This window comes from Dermacentor variabilis, chromosome 11, assembly GCF_050947875.1.
Source record: "Dermacentor variabilis isolate Ectoservices chromosome 11, ASM5094787v1, whole genome shotgun sequence".
Taxonomy (NCBI): Eukaryota; Metazoa; Arthropoda; class Arachnida; order Ixodida; family Ixodidae; genus Dermacentor; species Dermacentor variabilis.
In genome coordinates this window covers 31,403,430-31,420,700 of record NC_134578.1, presented here as the reverse complement: position 1 = coordinate 31,420,700, position 17,271 = coordinate 31,403,430, and the positions used below count along the sequence as shown (strand labels likewise).

Below are 17,271 nucleotides of genomic sequence, written 5' to 3'. Positions count from 1 at the left end.
CTGATTATGAGGCACGCCGTAGTGGGGGATTCCGGAAATTTAGACCATCTGTGGTTCTTTGACGTGCACTTAAATCTAAGTGGACGGGTGTTTTCGCATTTCGCCCCCATGGAAATGCTGCCGCCGTGTTCGGGATTCGATTCCGCGACCTCTTGCTCAGAGGCCCAACACCATAGCCACTAAGCAACAACGGCGGATTCCCTTATGAACAAGTAAAACTCTTGCTTGGGCTAGTTGGTTCATGCTTGAAGTAGTAAAGGCAAGGCGCAGAAGACCAGGACTCAGGAAGAAGAACACAAACGACGGTACCGGCGCCACTCACAACTAAGTTTATTTTAGCAACAAGCCTGCCTTATGTAGGTTATTCACGCCGAGTCACGCACAAAACTTTAGAACTAAAAAACGGCAATCTATCGACCATTCAGGAATGTTATCTGGCACATGTTATCGAATGAGCAAACAAGAACCACACGTGGATCAGCACAGGAGGCAATTGAACTAGTATAGTCTTTTGCCAAGCCAACGGGGACAAAAAAGAAAAAAAACCCGGACATAAAAAGTACCGTCTACACTTCCCTACCAACCAATCGATCCACAACTTAACACACTTCAAACGCCTAAGGCCCATTCAGTGATAAAACCCGCAAGTCTATGGGAATAATGACCAACGAATAACACGGAAAAACATGAAAAATGCGTCTAAGTACAGCGTCAGCGTCAAAACTAAAATCTCTAATAGTCACTCACCTAAAACATTGACAAAACATGTGGCCACGCGAAATAAGAACCAAGTGACAAACAATGAAATGGACAGAAGTGATGAACGATAAAGGTCTAAAGAGCAGCGTCTGCGTCAAAAAAAAAAAGTGCAATGAAAGCTTAAGAGCCGCTAGAAAATCGTCAACAAAATAAAAACTAGTTAAATAAAATGAAGACAGACGGTAAAAGCAAATGAAATCAGTGAAGGTTCCATTTAGGCCTCATGTTAGAGTGATTTCATTTGGTTTTACCGTCTGTCTTCCTTTTATTTAAGTATATTTCATTTTGTTGACGATTTTCTAGTGGCTCTTAAGCTTTCGTTGCGCTTTTTTTTTTGACGCAGACGCTGTTCTTTAGACCTTTATTGTTCATCACTTCTGTCCATTTCATTGTTTGTCACGTGGTTCTTATTTCGCGTGGCCACATGTTTTGTCACTTTTTTAGGTGAGTGACTATTAGAGATTTTAGTTTTGACGCTGACACAGTACTTAGACGCATTTTTCATGTTTTTTCCGTGTTATTCGTTGGTCATTATTCCCATAGTCGTGCAGGTTTTATCACTGACTGGGCCTTAGGCGTTTGAAGTGTGTTATGTTGTGGATAGATTGGTTGGTAGTGAAGTGTAGACGGTACTTTTTATGTCTGTTTTTTTGTCCCCGTTGGCTTGGAAAAAGACTATACTAGATCAATTGCCTCCTGTGCTGATCCACGTGTGGTTCTTGTTTGCTCATTCGACAATATGTGCCAGACAACATTCCTGAATGGTCGATAGATTGCTGTTTTTTAGTTCTAAAGTTTTGTGCGTGACTCGGCGTGAATAACCTACATAAGGCAGGCTTGTTGCTAAAATAAACTTAGTTGTGAGTGGCGCCGGTCCCGTCTGTGTTCTTCTTCCTGAGTCCTGGTCTTATGCGCCTTGCCTTTACTACTTCCCTTATGAAGGTCACTGATGAGCGTGGGGGCAAAACAAGGGCTGTTTGACGCAGACGCAATGACGATGGAATGACGAAGTAAGAACGATATCGCCGGGAGGACACATATGGTACAAGAACCGCAGCATGACGACAGTGTGACGTCGATTATTAAAATACGACCGTGATGTAACGACAGCGGCTAGCCGACGGGAGGAGGACAATGACACGACAAGACTGTGCTCAGATGACGGCGAATCGATGACGGCACGACGACAGCCAGGTGAGGAAGTTGGAATGTCGACGATGGCGCGACCGGCGGTATGACAACGGATGCACAATAGCATCCGGCAGACGTAGGTGCAATGACCGCAATGGCATGAAAACGGCGGCATAATCGCAATTGAATGACGAAAACACGATTGCGATAGAACAAATTTTGACAGCCCCTGGATCTGTCAAGTGTAGCGAGACGTCGGCGTGCCAATGGGTTTCCACATTTTCTCCACGTAGTCATGGAGCCGACGTGGCAGGGAATCGAACCTCTTAAATCAGCTGCAACACGACATATCGACTCAGTTGCCATGGTGGGAGATTTCAGGGAATGCAGTTTTACTTAGACAATGCGACCACAACCAACACTTATTTTTGTTGCATTCGATGCTCACTGATTAAGAACGGGGGCTATTGTTTTGAGGTAGTCACAGACACAACGGACAGTCCAGACCACACGTATAGAACACTATTGTCTTTTTGTGCTTGAAGGTTCAGCGAAATGCGAACGATTCGCTCCCGTCGCCATCTAGCCTTCTTCCTGTAGAACGGGTGTTTATATCGCTGTCAAGTTTCAATAATACATTAAAAAAGGCGACCGGATGGCCGATAATGGAGGGTCGGATGATAGGAACCGCCACAACGTGCGTCTAGAAAAGCGACACGGCAGTGCCTGTGGGCGCCACTCTCCGGTACCTCGTCGCGCGAGCTGTAGGCAGCGGAGATGGGTACCTTCAACCCAGTCGCCGGCCGTTTGCTTATCTTTTTCACACTGACTGCAAGTACTCTTGGAAAAGCAGAAGATGAACTGACACTGCAAGCCCACCTGACTCCCGTAAGCTAAGCGTTCGTCTTGATCACTCTAAGAAATAATTTATTTCGAAGGGCAAATGGAGCACGAGCAACGCTAGAAATTTCAGCTGTTGAACACTGCCTGCTAGATTTGTCGAGCATGCACTAATGAATTCACGCAGGGGCAAACTGACCTCCTCGACGTCTTGGAATGGCGGATTTAAATGTTTTTAGTTGAGCGTTTATTTGTTGGTTTCGGAATGTTTAAGAAAGCCAGAAGTAACCTTTTTAGACCCACTGACTCCGTTTTAAAATGTGATGGCGTGTTCGCGGTAAGGGTGACATGTAATATGTGAAGAAACGGTTCAGTGTATTCTATTTGCACCTTAATGTAGTTTACTGCAGTAGCTTTCAATTTTCTGCAACAGAGTTATATGCGGACTCAAAATGATATTTCTATTGGCACCTTAAGAGAAACACGCTAGGCTATCGCTTTCGAATGTTTATAGCTCACTCGGCATACTTCCAAAGGCAGTGCCTTGTTCGGGAAAAGAAATGTTCATCACAGTTCAGTTTCAAGGACATGAAGAAAGCACCGAGTCGTCAGCCGTCTCGTCCGTGACGAGGCAAATGCCTGTACGCAGTGCGAGCTCATCAAGTACCACGGCTACCCCTGTGAGCTCAGCTATGCGACCACGGATGACGGGTACGTGCTCGAGGTGGACCACGTCCATCACGGTCGCGAGGGTAGTCCTTCCACAGCAGGCGACCAGAGGACGCCTCGCTACCCGGTCCTTTTGGTACCCGCCTTCACGAGCGCTTCGGACATGTGGTTCCTGAATTACCCTTCGCAAAGCCCTGGCAAGTGCAGAAATAATGTGTTTGATCGTTCAAACAAATGTAGGATGTGTGTCTCAATGCAGAGATTAGGAAGAAGTGAGTCTGCAATAGAAGTATAATGCCACACGCTTGCGTATACCAAGAATCAGTGTCAAAACTGTGCAGAGGGCCCGTCTTCGAGCTGAGAAACGCAGACGTCAATTTGCTGAAACGCAGTGGTAAATTACAGTAACATATTATGTTTACTTTGCTAATACAAACGCTACCAGAGCAAGAAGAGCCCGCCAACGCGAAAGACAGGTCGTTTAATCGCTGTGGCCAATGCAAGCTATTGCAAAAAAGCGTGATCCACGTTCCCTTCGTTGTTCCATGCACCGTAAACAAATAATTTTCTGATAGATGTGGAGACTATCACGGGAGAAAAAAAAACATAATTTATGAACATACTAGCCACTGGGCGCTACCTGCCAGGAGGCCTCGGTCGTGGGTGGAGATCACAGTCCAGGGCCCCATGAGCTACAGTCATCCAACGCTCTCTACTAACCCTAAAGTCGTTGCTCGAAAGCAAAAATTCAAACTGTTGGGCATTGAATGGGGATTAAAGCAGCCCACAGTAGAACGAGGTAGTCTGAGAAGGAACTACGAGAGAGGTTCTGCTGATGATTTGTTAATAGCACCTCGTCACTGCACCCCCTCCCCCCCTCCCCACAGTCACTCATTCTCTTTCTGCTACGAAGTTTGGGTTCACCAAGCGCCCTAACATAGCGGTTTGACGACACAAGTTGCGTCATTGGAGTGCGTTATTTCTAAGAACCTCGTCTCTTGGTCGATTAATGTCGCAATGCGTGGCGGGGAGTGGCGGAGGCGCAAAACAGAACGACACGTTTTCGATTCTGATTCACAAACATCGGACATCAGGTATGACATTACGTGCAAGAGTTCGCACGTACTGCTGCAGTGTGACATTGAAACTCGCTATACATCTGTACACCGAGACCTGCCATCTATACCTAAGCTAATAACCTCACTGTCCCCATTATGATAACTCAGCAGCTTTTAAAATTACGAAACATTTGGCGAATGTCGCATCTTGAAGAGCTAGGGTGAAAGCAGCGGTAATACTTGAGCTAACGTATCTACCGTCATATTTATTACGAGCTGGGGCGGCGTCTAGTCATGTCTTCCAAGTAGGACAACGCGTAAGCGACTGCAAATGATAACTTCTAGGGATAAAAATCATAACAATGCCACAAATTCTACAATTTTTTATGTCTGCCTGTAATTCATCCTGGGCAGATGCGGGTGCATTTTTCTTCTTGCGATCTCCATTTCTGCTGGTAGCCCGAAGGTATAGAACTCAATGTACAATATGTGAAGACGCGGCCTCAATGTCGCGATTTCTGAGTAAGTATTACTTGTCGCGTATTTTCGAGCAAGCGTCCACATTCACTATGCCATCGCGATATTAAAATTCAGTTTTGATCAGTACGACGCCGCATCCTCTTGCGCTAATGACCCTTGGTTCATTGCGAATTAAACTGCCGACGTCTTTAACACGCAGCGCAGAATCAGACGAACCGATGTCTTTCGACGGAGCACGAAAAAGACGTCAAAATTGCAGCTGCTTCTAGGCATAAGCTGGTCTTTCTTTTGTTGTGCGAAGTGTAGTTATCAAGACTAGAGCCCTGTTGTTACACTTGTCGGTATTTCTTGAATGTCCTAGAAGAGGAGTTATGTCTTATGTACTTATGGGTCTGAGTATCATCCGTCTCCTTTGGGGAACTGTGAAGTTTTTTTGTGTGTTCTTGTACTGTGCTCTGTATATGGCCTAATTATGCCTAGGTCTGTATGTCTCTCCTTGTACTTTCCTCTAAGCCTTCTTTTACCGTTTGCGGTACTTCGCAAATGTTTGTGCCCTTGGGCGTTTGTAAGTGGTTTCATGTACTTTGTGTTTCTATTCCGACTTTGATCTGACTTGGTCTGTTGGTCTTTTCGCCACCACTAATGGCACTAACGTCTTCGTTAACTTCACAAAACATAGCACAACAGAAAACGTAACCATTCCCTACTTTTTGTTTTCCACAGGTTTCCTGCTAGCGGACAGGGGCTTCGACGTGTGGTGCATGAATTCGAGGGAAGCTAAGCCGTACTCTAACCACACGTCGCTCTCTCAGGGTGACCGCAAGTACTGGCGTTGGAGGTAAGGCATTATACCAATCACGCACGTAAACAGGTGTGAAGACCTCGAAGTGACACTTGTCAAGTATACGCTTTCCATGCTGGTTCTGTCAGGGTTAAGAAACGGAAGCATGGTGTTCTAGCATGGAAATGAGTAACTCTTGAAAACAGTGCAATTAAAATGTTGTCTGGGCTAATACTTCCCTGATAGAGTCATAGCACCAAGAATTAGATGTTTCATTTGTCTCGCATGAGTTTGAAGGCAGTGCGGTGTTGGACTACGGCTAACGTGAAAAGGTGAAATGGCCAGCAGAAAGCTGTTCGAGCTAAGTCTCCAGCTCCAGCCTTCCACTTAAATGGCTACCATACGATGGTCGCAGGTGCCGGAAATGGCAAAGGCAAACGCACATTTACACAACGTTTAAGTGATTGTTCAACCTTGCTTGGGAACAGCCGTGGTCACTGTAATGCTGTGCCAGTTCTAGAAATCATCATACACTGCTGAAAATTTATTTGTCAAGAAGAGTACAGTAAGCATTCTCGATGGTTGAGTGAAAGAAACTAAGAAAGAAATACGAGAAAAATAGCGCTCGCGCGTGATATAGGCGTGGACGTGATTAGCGTTTCTCGACATCCTGTTTCGCACCATTAAGCGCAACCACAGTGTTCCTTGCGGGTGCTGTTTCCGTCGGACGTTTCGATAACAGCGGTAAATGTTTCCCCGCGATTGCAGCTTCGACGAGATCGGGCGCTACGATGTGGCGGCGTGCGTGGACCACGTTCTCAAGGCCACCGGCGCTCCCAAGCTCACGATAATGGCACTGTCCCAAGGTGTGGCCATAACCCTGGTCTTCCTGTCCACGCGCCCTGAGTACAACGAAAAGGTGACCGGCTGTCGCAGATATACAGACGACATGCTTTAGCGCCTATTTCGCATGAAGTCTTCTCAAGAATACCAGTTTAATAGCCACGCCTAAGTAGGTGGTTAGCTTCCCGTGACAGGATTGTAGGACCAATAATTCAACAACTCCTGTTCCGTTTTACTCAAGAGTAACCACTGCGCCATGTTTGCTCTGCCTTCCTGAGTGTTTGCTGTCTCCGAAGGGGTACGGTAACTAATTTGGAAGACTGACGGATTCACTAATGAGTTCTGACCTATGAAGGTGAAAATGGAAAAGAGGTTACACTCTGAAAGCTAAAGATATATATATATATATATATATATATATATATATATAGAAGATAGAGGTTGTGAGCCTTCGTTTTACTTGTAACATCTACAAACTGTCCGACACTTTATGAACAACGAACGTTTGTGTCTACATGATTAGTATAGTGACTTATAGACAGCACACATATCACGCAATAAGAAATAGGGAATTAAAAGAAAAACATTTTAACCTTAATATTAATACTGTTCTGATAAATGTTTTAGAAGCTAGTTCAAGGACGAAAGTTTTGTCTTCCGATAACTGAAGGACTTTGTGAGTGAAATTCGGGAGGAGTGGAGGTTTTCTTTCGGCACTGTTTCTTCCACATTTTTGTGGCATTAGAACTCGTGACACCTTGAGAAAAAAAAATGGTCTCCAATTCGCGCTGAAAAAGTGGTTGGACAACGAAGCTGTAAGCAACCAGTACGGGAGCCCAATGCGACGTAGGTTGAGGTTATTCACGTGGCAATATTCACATGTAATTCACCTGATTATCCACCTAAGACGTTTCGACGGCTTGCGACTTGGCTTGCGCCGCTGCTTCGTCCACCTACAAAGAGTGAACCAGAGAGAAGAGAAATTCGCCAAGCCTCGTAAGCGCGCTACTTTTCAGGAGACCTAACTATATGTGGCCTTCCCGCATCACCGTCACAACACAAATCAGTTGCTAGGCGGGTTTTTCTTTTACTTGCGAAAGTGTAGTCACGTCGCCCCCTGCCTCGTATGCTATAGTCTGTCTACCGTCGCAGCAGTAATCTTGACCGGGAGACGTATGCAGGGTGCGCTACGTGCTTCGCATTGCATGTAGGCGCAGAAGCGCTTTATCATCAAGTATGTGGTTCGGATGCTTGTTTTGAGCTTGTCCTTTATTGAAACGTATGCTGTTCTCTGTGTTGTATGCGCGATTCCAAAGAAATTATGCATTGCTCGCCTCACTCCGCTGAGCGCTTGTAGCCTTTGCCTTATGGGTGTATGAACCATTGAATTTGGGGGTATGAGCATAGAGGATGGTAGTTTTCTGCCGATGTTACGCCACGAAGGAATCGCAGCATCCCCGGCATACACAGCTTCTCTGTAAAGGAATTATCGCATGTTCATTAATGGCTTAGTTTGCCTCGGCTCAACTACCGAGAAGCTTCCGCTGATCGTCGGCAGTCTGAGCGAGAACGTTAGTATTTTTTTTTTATTTGACCCTCAAGATTGTGTTCGTTTTCGCCGATCAAGAAATTGTGTACTAAGTATGCTCTGCGAATGGGGGGCATTTTTTGTTTTTCGCGCAGGTCGACCTTGTGATCGCATACGGTCCCGTGGCGAACATCACACATGCGGGTCCACCATTGTCTGTGGCGGTGCCTCTCCTTCCACCTGTGCTTGTGAGTGGCCTTTCGAGCAAACGAGTTGTTTATTAGGCATGCGGCGTCATGGAGCGTCACCTATACCCCGCAACAATGCTAATTTCTATATGCGGCCCTTATATTCTTCATCCCTTTCACTACATGTAATTATCATTATCGTAGACTTCATCTTTTTCCGCGGCCTGAGCCTGAGGATGGAATGAATGAGGGAAATGACATTTTCTTTGGCGGGGAGGGGGCGGGGGGCGGGTGTGCAGGGCTTACTACGAATTCTCGGAGGAGTAGGGAATCCTACGAATGATTTGGAACCCCTTGGATGGGGTCGACCTTGCCTCCTCTTTCCCCCTCTTCCCTTCCCAGTTATGCTACACCTTTTGTTCTCTTTTTACACTCCGTCCAGCACCTTCAGAGTGAGCCACCATGACAAATAATTCATTCATTCATTCATTCATTCATTCATTTTAACCAGCTCGTAGTACGGACCGAGAACCACATCGGTGAATTTAATCAATTTGTTGTGGAAAGAGGACATGTTTATGTGAGTTGCGAGAATTTACAATCAATCAATCAATCAATCAATCAATCAATCAATCAATCAATCAATCAATCAATCAATCAATCAATCAATGTTATCTGTGGAACTCGCAATTCAATGCAGTCATATATTATTCTTTCTTGCCGTGCATCCCAGGACTGTGACACCGACACGAAGGCAGGCGTTCCCACGTGAGCAGTACATTAAGATGATCAGTAACAGACAACAGTTGTGTGTCGGATTCGGATAAGGACTGGCACGCTTATCTGGCAGCATGATCTACTTGGAAGACCCTCCCACTAGATGTCAAGCGCTCTTCTTCTTTAGGTCTCTTCAAGAAAACATTATTCACATTTATACTAGATAGCCAAAATTATCCACATATCCAAGCTATTCACTTCGCTTTCATTAGATGCAGCGCCAATAGTGACGGCACACAGGAAGGAACACAGACAGGACAAGGCGCTGTGTTCCTTCCTGTGTGCTGTCACTATTGGCGTTTCATCTATTGAAAGCTATGCTCCAGCTAGCCGCACAACCTGTTTTACTGCAATTAACTTCCCCCCTGCTCATTTCTTTTTCGTTTTTCCTTTTTTTCTAGTTTTTTCATTTGTAGCCTTTATAAACAATTTTGGTTTGTTCTGTTGCGAATGCCTTAACCACTGTTCTAAGTCTACGACCAGTTATTGAATTTGTATTATTTGCAGTTTGTACTACATTTACTTTGCATAGTCTTCCACTTAGTGACCACTACATTGTTGTTTTGCGCTGTATGCTTGCACGAATGTATACATCTTCTGACAGGAGGTTCCCTTTCAACTACACGCCCTGGGGACCTCCTTCTCTATACTTATGTAAGCATGTATCCGCTTATGAAAGGAATAAACTGAAACTGAAAAGATTAATCCCACAACCGGTTGCTCTTTTGCGCAGTTGGCCCTGGACCCCTTGGGCAAAGGAGCTTACGTTGGAGTGAGTAATGGCGTGAAGCGGGTTCTCTCGCAACTTTGTCAAGCCGCCATTGGTCGCGTGTGCTCTGCTGCGGTCACCGTGACGCTCTTAAGCAGTCCACTCCAGCTCAATAAGGTAAGCAGCGAAACTCACCACTCGCGATGACAAACGAGAGCGTTAGCTTTGCGTGATGCATAAAACACGACTTCATACTTGGCACGCTATGGTTTCTGTGCATGCGCAGCTTTCTGCAGGACCGTGGTAGGTATCCAGAGAATGTTAACCATTTAACATAGCGTTATCATGTACCGTAATAGTGCGTAGAGTCAAAATATTTATAGAGTGAAGAATAAGGCCGTGTGTGTCGGAGTCACCAGGCGGCAAGGTGCTTTGGTCACCTCGTGGACCTTCGCTGCGAAAGCACAATATTTACAATTACAGTTCCGCGTTTTCCGCGAATGAAGAGTACTTTGAACGGTTTTTTTTTCGGAATTCGCATTTACCCGAAAAAGAGAAGGACGCTGAGAACATTTAGCAGAGCGCTAAGGTAGGGATTGGCACTCTCTGCGAGTCCACAGTAAATCAGATGCGAGCAGCCTGGCGTGATCAATCCGTCTCAGTTTTGGCTAACTTACGTCTGTTTTGCCTGTCGCTGAGACTGAAAAGAGACGCGGGAGAGGCGGTGTAAGCAGGAAATCGAGTTAGCTTTTTTTTTTCATTGCGGCTACCGCGGTGACTGAACAAGTTCGGACAAGGTAACGTAGGGTCCTGTCTGCGAAATTATTGCTTTAATTTTAAGCATGAAATGCCCTTAGTTACCGCTATCAGCGACCTTCAAGTGACGTTGAGCCAAAAGCCAGAGCCGTTATTCGGGCATCGTTACGAGAACAAAACGAGATCATCCGAGAAATCAGTCGAAATTGAACGAAATACGGTTTCTGTCCTCCGAACCCTTTGTACAGGACCCCACTGAATGCTAGTTACTGCCCAAACAGGTTTCAAAAAGATTGCTTCCGAATTTCTCCTCATGTTTGTTGACAATATCACTCAAGCTGTAACGTCTAGTTCGCTGGGGTATTATTTGCCACTTCCAATAGCGACGTTCAAAAGGCGGATACAGTGCACGATACACTTGTCACTTCTTGGCGCTGAGCGCCGAACGCCAGCGGTCGGTGAATCCCGTGGCGCGGGTCTTGACTTGCCTCGAGAGATGGCGCCACGCTGCGAGGCGCTTCTACCCGCCACGGTGGCTTAGCGGTTATGGTGTCGCGTAGCTAAGCGTCCGGCGCTAAACGACCGTGCTTCACTACCCGTCATCACTATCGTCGATCCGGTCCTCGACATACGACCGTCGTCGTCGTCGGTGGCGTCGGGGAAGGCTTCGAGAAGCACTTGCAAGGCCGGGCTCTTCGGTTCGAAGTTTAGCGCCGAGCTCTCCGTCGAGAGATTCACGTCGAACCAGAGCCGGTCACAGACGCAGCAGCTGTGCGCGAACTCTATGCCGAGGAACTCGCGCTGGATGCGGCCGTTCACACCTCCCATGGGATTTGCGGGCTTGGCGTTGGAAGTTCTCGGCGACGCGCAGGCCCGGAACCGATTCCCGGAGGCGCCGAGCATTCAGTCGGCAGCGTTCATTGACTCTGACCCGAAACTCGGGACCCTCGACGACGGCGTTTGTCGGCGGCAGCCTCGGCGCGATGGGCAGGATCGGCTCTCCTTCGTCGATCGGTAGTCCCGCTGAGCCGCGCGCCGATCGTCTTTGTAGGTCACTGCCAGGAAAGCCGTGCCGAAACTTTATGTCCAGATATTCGTGCTGGATTCGGCCGTTCGCCCCGCCCCCCCTCCGTGTTGGAAGTTGAGAGGTGTGCCGCCGCGCCAGCCCGAGCGTCTACTCGCCTGTGGCGTCACGACTCCGCCCTACGCCTGAGAGGTGCGATGAGGTTACGTGGCTCAGTGCTCTCGCACGTGGTTGATAGGCAACGCGAGGTGGCGCAGACTTTGGCTGAGCTTTCTGGTAACGCTCCCCGGCAGAACGAAGGCTTAAACAGCTCCGAAGCTAAAATTCTGCTTTGCCGGTTGCCATTTCATGCTTACATCTACTCTCGATTACGGGAGAGCCAGCAGTTTTTTATTGCAGCTATATGCTCGCAGTACGTTATGACTCGCTAATACAAGTATAATTCTGTTTGCGATTCACGTCGTCATGGTACGTTGTATTTTTGCTAAAGCGCAATACGACAACGTTTGTTATTACATCTATTGCTTACATATCACAGTGTTGTAAAGAAGGATGTGTATCCTGTTAGCGTATAAGGCACCGCACAGACGTTTACCGATAGCTTTCATTGATCTCCTCTTGCTTGAAAACATCAAGCAGATATTTTATTTGTATTGGGGACTTTTTTCTTCGCAACTCCTCAACGTAAACTTGTTCAACGGCTTGCCATTTCAGACGCGGATGCCAATGTACGTGGGGCATTACCCTAAGGGTACGACTGTACAAAACATGCGCCACTACCACCAGGTAAGCTGCTTGGCCTTCCACAGTGGTTTCCGACGCACGACGTGCTTCTGGGAGTCTCTGTGGAGCTGTGAACGGGCGGTAATAAACTGCCGCGCGAATTTCATTTTTATGGCGCTCTAACTGCAAGTGGCGGCTGAAGCTTTGCCAATGCATTGCATGCGGGCGCAGTACAAAAAAGAAAGAAAGAAAAGGCATGTCCCATGGCTACCATTGTTACGTTGAATGGGTAAGATCGAACTCTAGATAGGCACAAGTGAAATTTTCTTTGTTAGAGACTTTTTTCGGCGAGTATACGAGACAATAGCTGCAATACATGCACGAAACTGCGTGAAACCAACTTCACTAGCAGCCGCGGTCAAACTCTCGTGTCAGATACTTAGGTGCGCACCACGTGGCGAGAATTATGCAGTTTTTCAAATTCGACTCCTCTCGTCAAAGGTGTAAACAAATCTCACTGTGCCGTCCAGTAAAGAGTATTTACAGCCTTAATAGTACAGGTTTTAGGCATGGACCAAACTAGCACGTTCAAGGGTGCAAATATCTCTATACTGTGCGGCTAGAAGTGCTAGCGCCACCAACCACGAGTCCTAGGGTGCAAAGGCTGGTCATTTTACGCTTGCCAGAAGGAAAACTTCGCATGTGCTATAATAACGGACTTTGATGTATGCCGTGGAAGGCTATGAATTCATCTTTACCAATTAAGGTACTATGGCCCACATAACAATGCGACATCTGTGCATTCTACCCGTAGCGGAATGCCGCCTACATCACCGGTGATAGAATTCGCGACCTGTTCGAAGCTGCAAAACACTATAGTCACAACAGCAAACACCATTCACCATAGCTGGTTTAACACTCCCCAAATCACGATTTTGATAGTCCTCGTTAAAACATATTGCAATAGAGGAAACACTTTTTTTTTTGCCTTTAGCTAACCGCTTCAAATAAATTCTGGGTCTTTACCTCGGGAATCCTACCAAACGATTTTGTGAGGTCGTTATCATTGGTGAGTTTTCCAGTGCGGAGGAGGAGACAAGAAAGAGAATAGGCATAACATATGTTCATGTGCGCTAAAAGTAGCGATATCTCCTAACCGACTCGGTCAACGGGACATTGTTTATACTTATATCATCAAGAACAATATAAAGGAGGAGTTCCGTCACAACTTCTTCGGTGTGGTGCTTTGTCATGTTGATCAATATTTTCGTGCAGTTTCTTTGCTATCGTTCATGGAAGAAAGGACAAACAGCAGCATACGAAATGCTTGAACTGTACACAGCAACAGTTAAGTAAGGCAATATGGGAAGCTATACATTATGGAATCGTCAACAGAAAAAAAAGTATATTTGGAATAGGGCAACTACGGGATTTGAGCTACCGCCTATGATGTATTACAGACGCGCTCGCGTAAAGTCTATTTAACATTGAACGAATACAAAATCGTAGTTCCACCCGAACTGACAGCAATAGCGAAGAATTAGAATATTACACTTTGCCAGGCGTCTAAATTTGTGCTCAGTGTAAACTGCCATGAACATTCTCTACTAGGGAAACACGGGTTTTGTGAAGCGCCGAAAGGCACAAACAGATTACACTTGATGACCCGATCACTCGTAGTGACCACTCTTGTGTGATGACGAGCGCAGGCAACAGGCTGCGCCCGCACGTTCTCAAGCGACCCTTGCGTGCTGCCGCTCACTTCACCATTTCATGTGTGCCGCGATTCCGAAACTAAGCACATCACGTGACCTTTAACACTGGACGCTCGCGAGGGAAATGCGCCAAAAGGAACCAGGCTTATAGGCTCTGGCATGGTCGCTCTTGCATCCGCAGCGTATCACGTGACCTCAAGCAAAGGGCTCATGTGCCAAGCCGTGCGTGTCACCGTACGACGCACCTGCGATAAAACGGAGGAAAACGTGCTAGGGTATGCAGGCGCTGCGAATGTATATTATAACGCATCTGGATTATTTGTAAGAATCATGCATAACGTTTATTGGCTTTCCTGAGCAATCGAATCTAACAAGAGGCAATTCTTCGAAGTATCGTGCTAGGGTGTACCTTTCAGGTGGTGGTAGCCGTTGATGGTTTGCAAGGGCTAAGCGATTTCAAGATGTCTGCACTCGCCATGGTGGCTCCATGGCTACGACATTTTGTTGCTGAACAGAGGGTTGCGGGTTTAATCTCTCTGCCGCAGGGACTTAAGGGGCGGAGTGTCAAATCGTTTGCAAACATAGCTTTTGGCCCACATTTATTAAACTCGGGAGACGAAGCTAACTCGTCGCCCTCGATACTCAGCGTTTGTAGCACCACACCAAGGTGCTTTCAGATCACACAGTACTGAATTACTCAAAGCGTACATTATTGGTAGACTCGTTCTAAGTGACAATGGTATCATCACTGTGAGTTGTATGTACCTTTAATTCAAAGGCTCGATGTTATCCACAACAAGAAGCAAATGGCAAAATCGTGGCCCGCAAAGTAACTGCTCGCTTTATAATTTTAGGCGAAGTACGAGTAAGTCGTCAATGAAGAATTCAAGTTTTCAGGTTCAAGATCAGGCATGAGCCTGATCCCCAACCAGCTTACACGTTTCCTACGGTTTCAGCATGCTCTGAAGACTCAGTCACTCATGCGAATGTCTCTTTCAGATGTACAGGGCGAAAAACTTCGTCATGTACGACCATGGTGTAACGGAAAATCGCCGGCGTTATGGCCAGGTAAGGCACGCAGAATCAGTTCGAGCCTTTTTTTATGTAAAGAGCGCGCGTTTTTATAAACATTACATGTGCCGTCCGCAAGTGTTTTCATATTGTAGGCGCTGTCAAAAATGCTATCTTTTCTTTCGTGACTCAACTATGCAGCCTGGAGTATCAAAATGAAATGTGCTTGAAGAGGTAGGATCATGCGCGGTATCGAATTAGCGCAATCGAGGGAACTATTTTTACATTGCTGGGAACACCGTCAAAACTAAATGTTCGGCATTTAATAACGTTATAATAAAGACAGAAAACGCAATAGTTAGTTGAAATGATCAGCAGGAAATTGTACAGTTCATAGAACATTATCTCGATTCTTTTTATCGCAGTGGCTCTCTAACTGTAATAAGTGCATTTCAACTAGCTGTCTCACATCCTACGACAGCGTGCGTCGGAGATTGGAACGTAATTAAGCTAGGCAAGGTACTATTTTCCCGTCACCGGCCCCAGATATACCTTCGTTTATTTGTAGCTTTGTGGGTATTTCGGGTGGACGCAGGAAATGTCCTTGTATGTTTCGGTTTCTTACACCAGATATTTTTTTTTATTATGGCAGCCTGTTGCACCTTCAATGTTTTTAATTGCGCGCTTTTTCATCCCAAACTATGTCATGTCGGACGCTTGAAGCTAACGAGCCGTGAATATCCGTCCCGAAAGTTTATCCAATTCTCACATGAAATAAACGATCCAGTTATTGACCAGTTCTCCATAGTGGAACTTATTCGAAGGAGCGCTAAACGACGGGACAAAGAAAGACAATGCAAGGACGCAGACTATCAACTAATCTTTATTTGGAGGACCATATATACTGAAAGACGATGCGCAAACTGCTACAATTCGTTCACTGCGACCCCAGATGGCCACCGCATCTAGCAACTCGGGCGTCAGCCATGTGACTCTGATCTTGTCCAGTCATTTAGCGCTCCTCCGAAAAAATTTCAACATGTGCCAACGAACTCACTTTTCAACCCTTCGGCTATATAGTGGGTATGAGCCATGTATTTATTAGGTAGCAACAACAAGATGGCTGGGTTCAGTGCAGTCATGTGTGTCTTGCGTTGACGTTCGCAGAGGGCGCCCCCGGCTTACCCCCTGGAACTTATCACCACCCCCATTGCTGTATTCTCATCGGAAGGAGACTTTGTGGCCGATGCTCGCGACGTGGCGAACTTGGTGACGAGGCTCGGATCGAGCGTAATTCTCCACCGCGTGGTCCCCGAGAAAAAGTTTGGGCACGTGGACTTCGCCTTGGGATACAATGCCAACGAATTCTTGCACAATATCGCCATCGACATCATCCGACAGCATGCGACACGGAGGTCGTGAAAACTGCTGCCTTGAAAGCGGAACCTCAGCTTCCCTATACCACCTTTGAGAGTGCGCTATGGTTTGTGATAAGCATATAAAAATAACAAGATGCTTGGTGCTTTGTGCATAGTGGTATACAGGAACAGGGTATTTCTTTTTGCAGACCGTTAACCTTCAGTTTAGAAGGCACTATTCTAGACACTGTTGTACCAGATACTACAACAGAAACGTATATATCCAGATGGTATTTGAATATCAGAGGGAACTAAAATGTCATATTACGTAACACTTGAGATATCAATCTAAGAATGAAAACATTGTGACGGATGATAAATTGGTAGCCTGTTCTAAGTCTGGGGTCACATATCTGCCGCTGCGAATTTGCCGAATAAAATATTGATAGAGTTGAGGACTGTGTGAGTAATTCGGTAGAATTTGGACGAACGGAGTTCTCTTGAACGTCTTGTTCCCCGGTCTCGTCCATGATAATGTCACGGTGTTCATCATACGGTAAGGATGTCGCGACGACAGTGATTTGACAGACTGTGGCGACAGCGAGTGAAGCTGGCAAGATGACTGAAATAAGCCCAGGAATCATTTGTTAAGTGCTCATTTCAAGAGAGGGAATCCTTGCAAAATCGCATAATTCTTTACGATAGCCCACATGCATATTCGGTTCCACTGAACTTACTATGAGCGTAAGTCCACGCTGACTAAACAGCCTCGCGGTTTCGATAGTGTGGGACCAATGCCTATAATATTCAATTTTGCGTTGTCTCGCAAGGAAAAAAACTATTACGGCTGAACTCCTATCATCATGACTGCCGAAAGTAATGCGAACATTATTCGAGCGATGTAGAGACAGACCTCATTCC

The 17,271-nt window shown here is 46.2% G+C and overlaps 1 protein-coding gene across 1 annotated transcript; it reads left to right on the top strand.

The window, feature by feature from the left end:
* The first annotated feature begins 2,611 nt into the window (after nucleotides 1-2,611).
* LOC142564125 (lipase member N-like) lies at nucleotides 2,612-16,805 on the top strand. The gene is made up of 9 exons (XM_075674981.1): nucleotides 2,612-2,778; nucleotides 3,380-3,596; nucleotides 5,661-5,775; nucleotides 6,487-6,637; nucleotides 8,245-8,337; nucleotides 9,788-9,940; nucleotides 12,258-12,329; nucleotides 14,981-15,049; nucleotides 16,160-16,805. The coding sequence occupies exons 1-9, from the start codon at nucleotides 2,668-2,670 to the stop codon at nucleotides 16,412-16,414; spliced, it is 1,236 nt and encodes a 411-aa protein (XP_075531096.1). The 5' UTR covers nucleotides 2,612-2,667; the 3' UTR covers nucleotides 16,415-16,805.
* The last annotated feature ends 466 nt before the right edge of the window (nucleotides 16,806-17,271 follow it).

What these genes read in the sequence shown, in the direction of transcription:
- LOC142564125 (XM_075674981.1), top strand. Translation starts at nt 2,668, where the DNA reads ATGGGTACCTTCAACCCAGTCGCCGGCCGTTTGCTTATCTTTTTCACA. An exon ending in TTACCCTTCGCAAAGCCCTG is followed by an intron (nt 3,597 to 5,660) that starts GCAAGTGCAGAA and finishes TGTTTTCCACAG; the next exon opens with GTTTCCTGCTAGCGGACAGG. An exon ending in ACATGCGCCACTACCACCAG is followed by an intron (nt 12,330 to 14,980) that starts GTAAGCTGCTTG and finishes TGTCTCTTTCAG; the next exon opens with ATGTACAGGGCGAAAAACTT.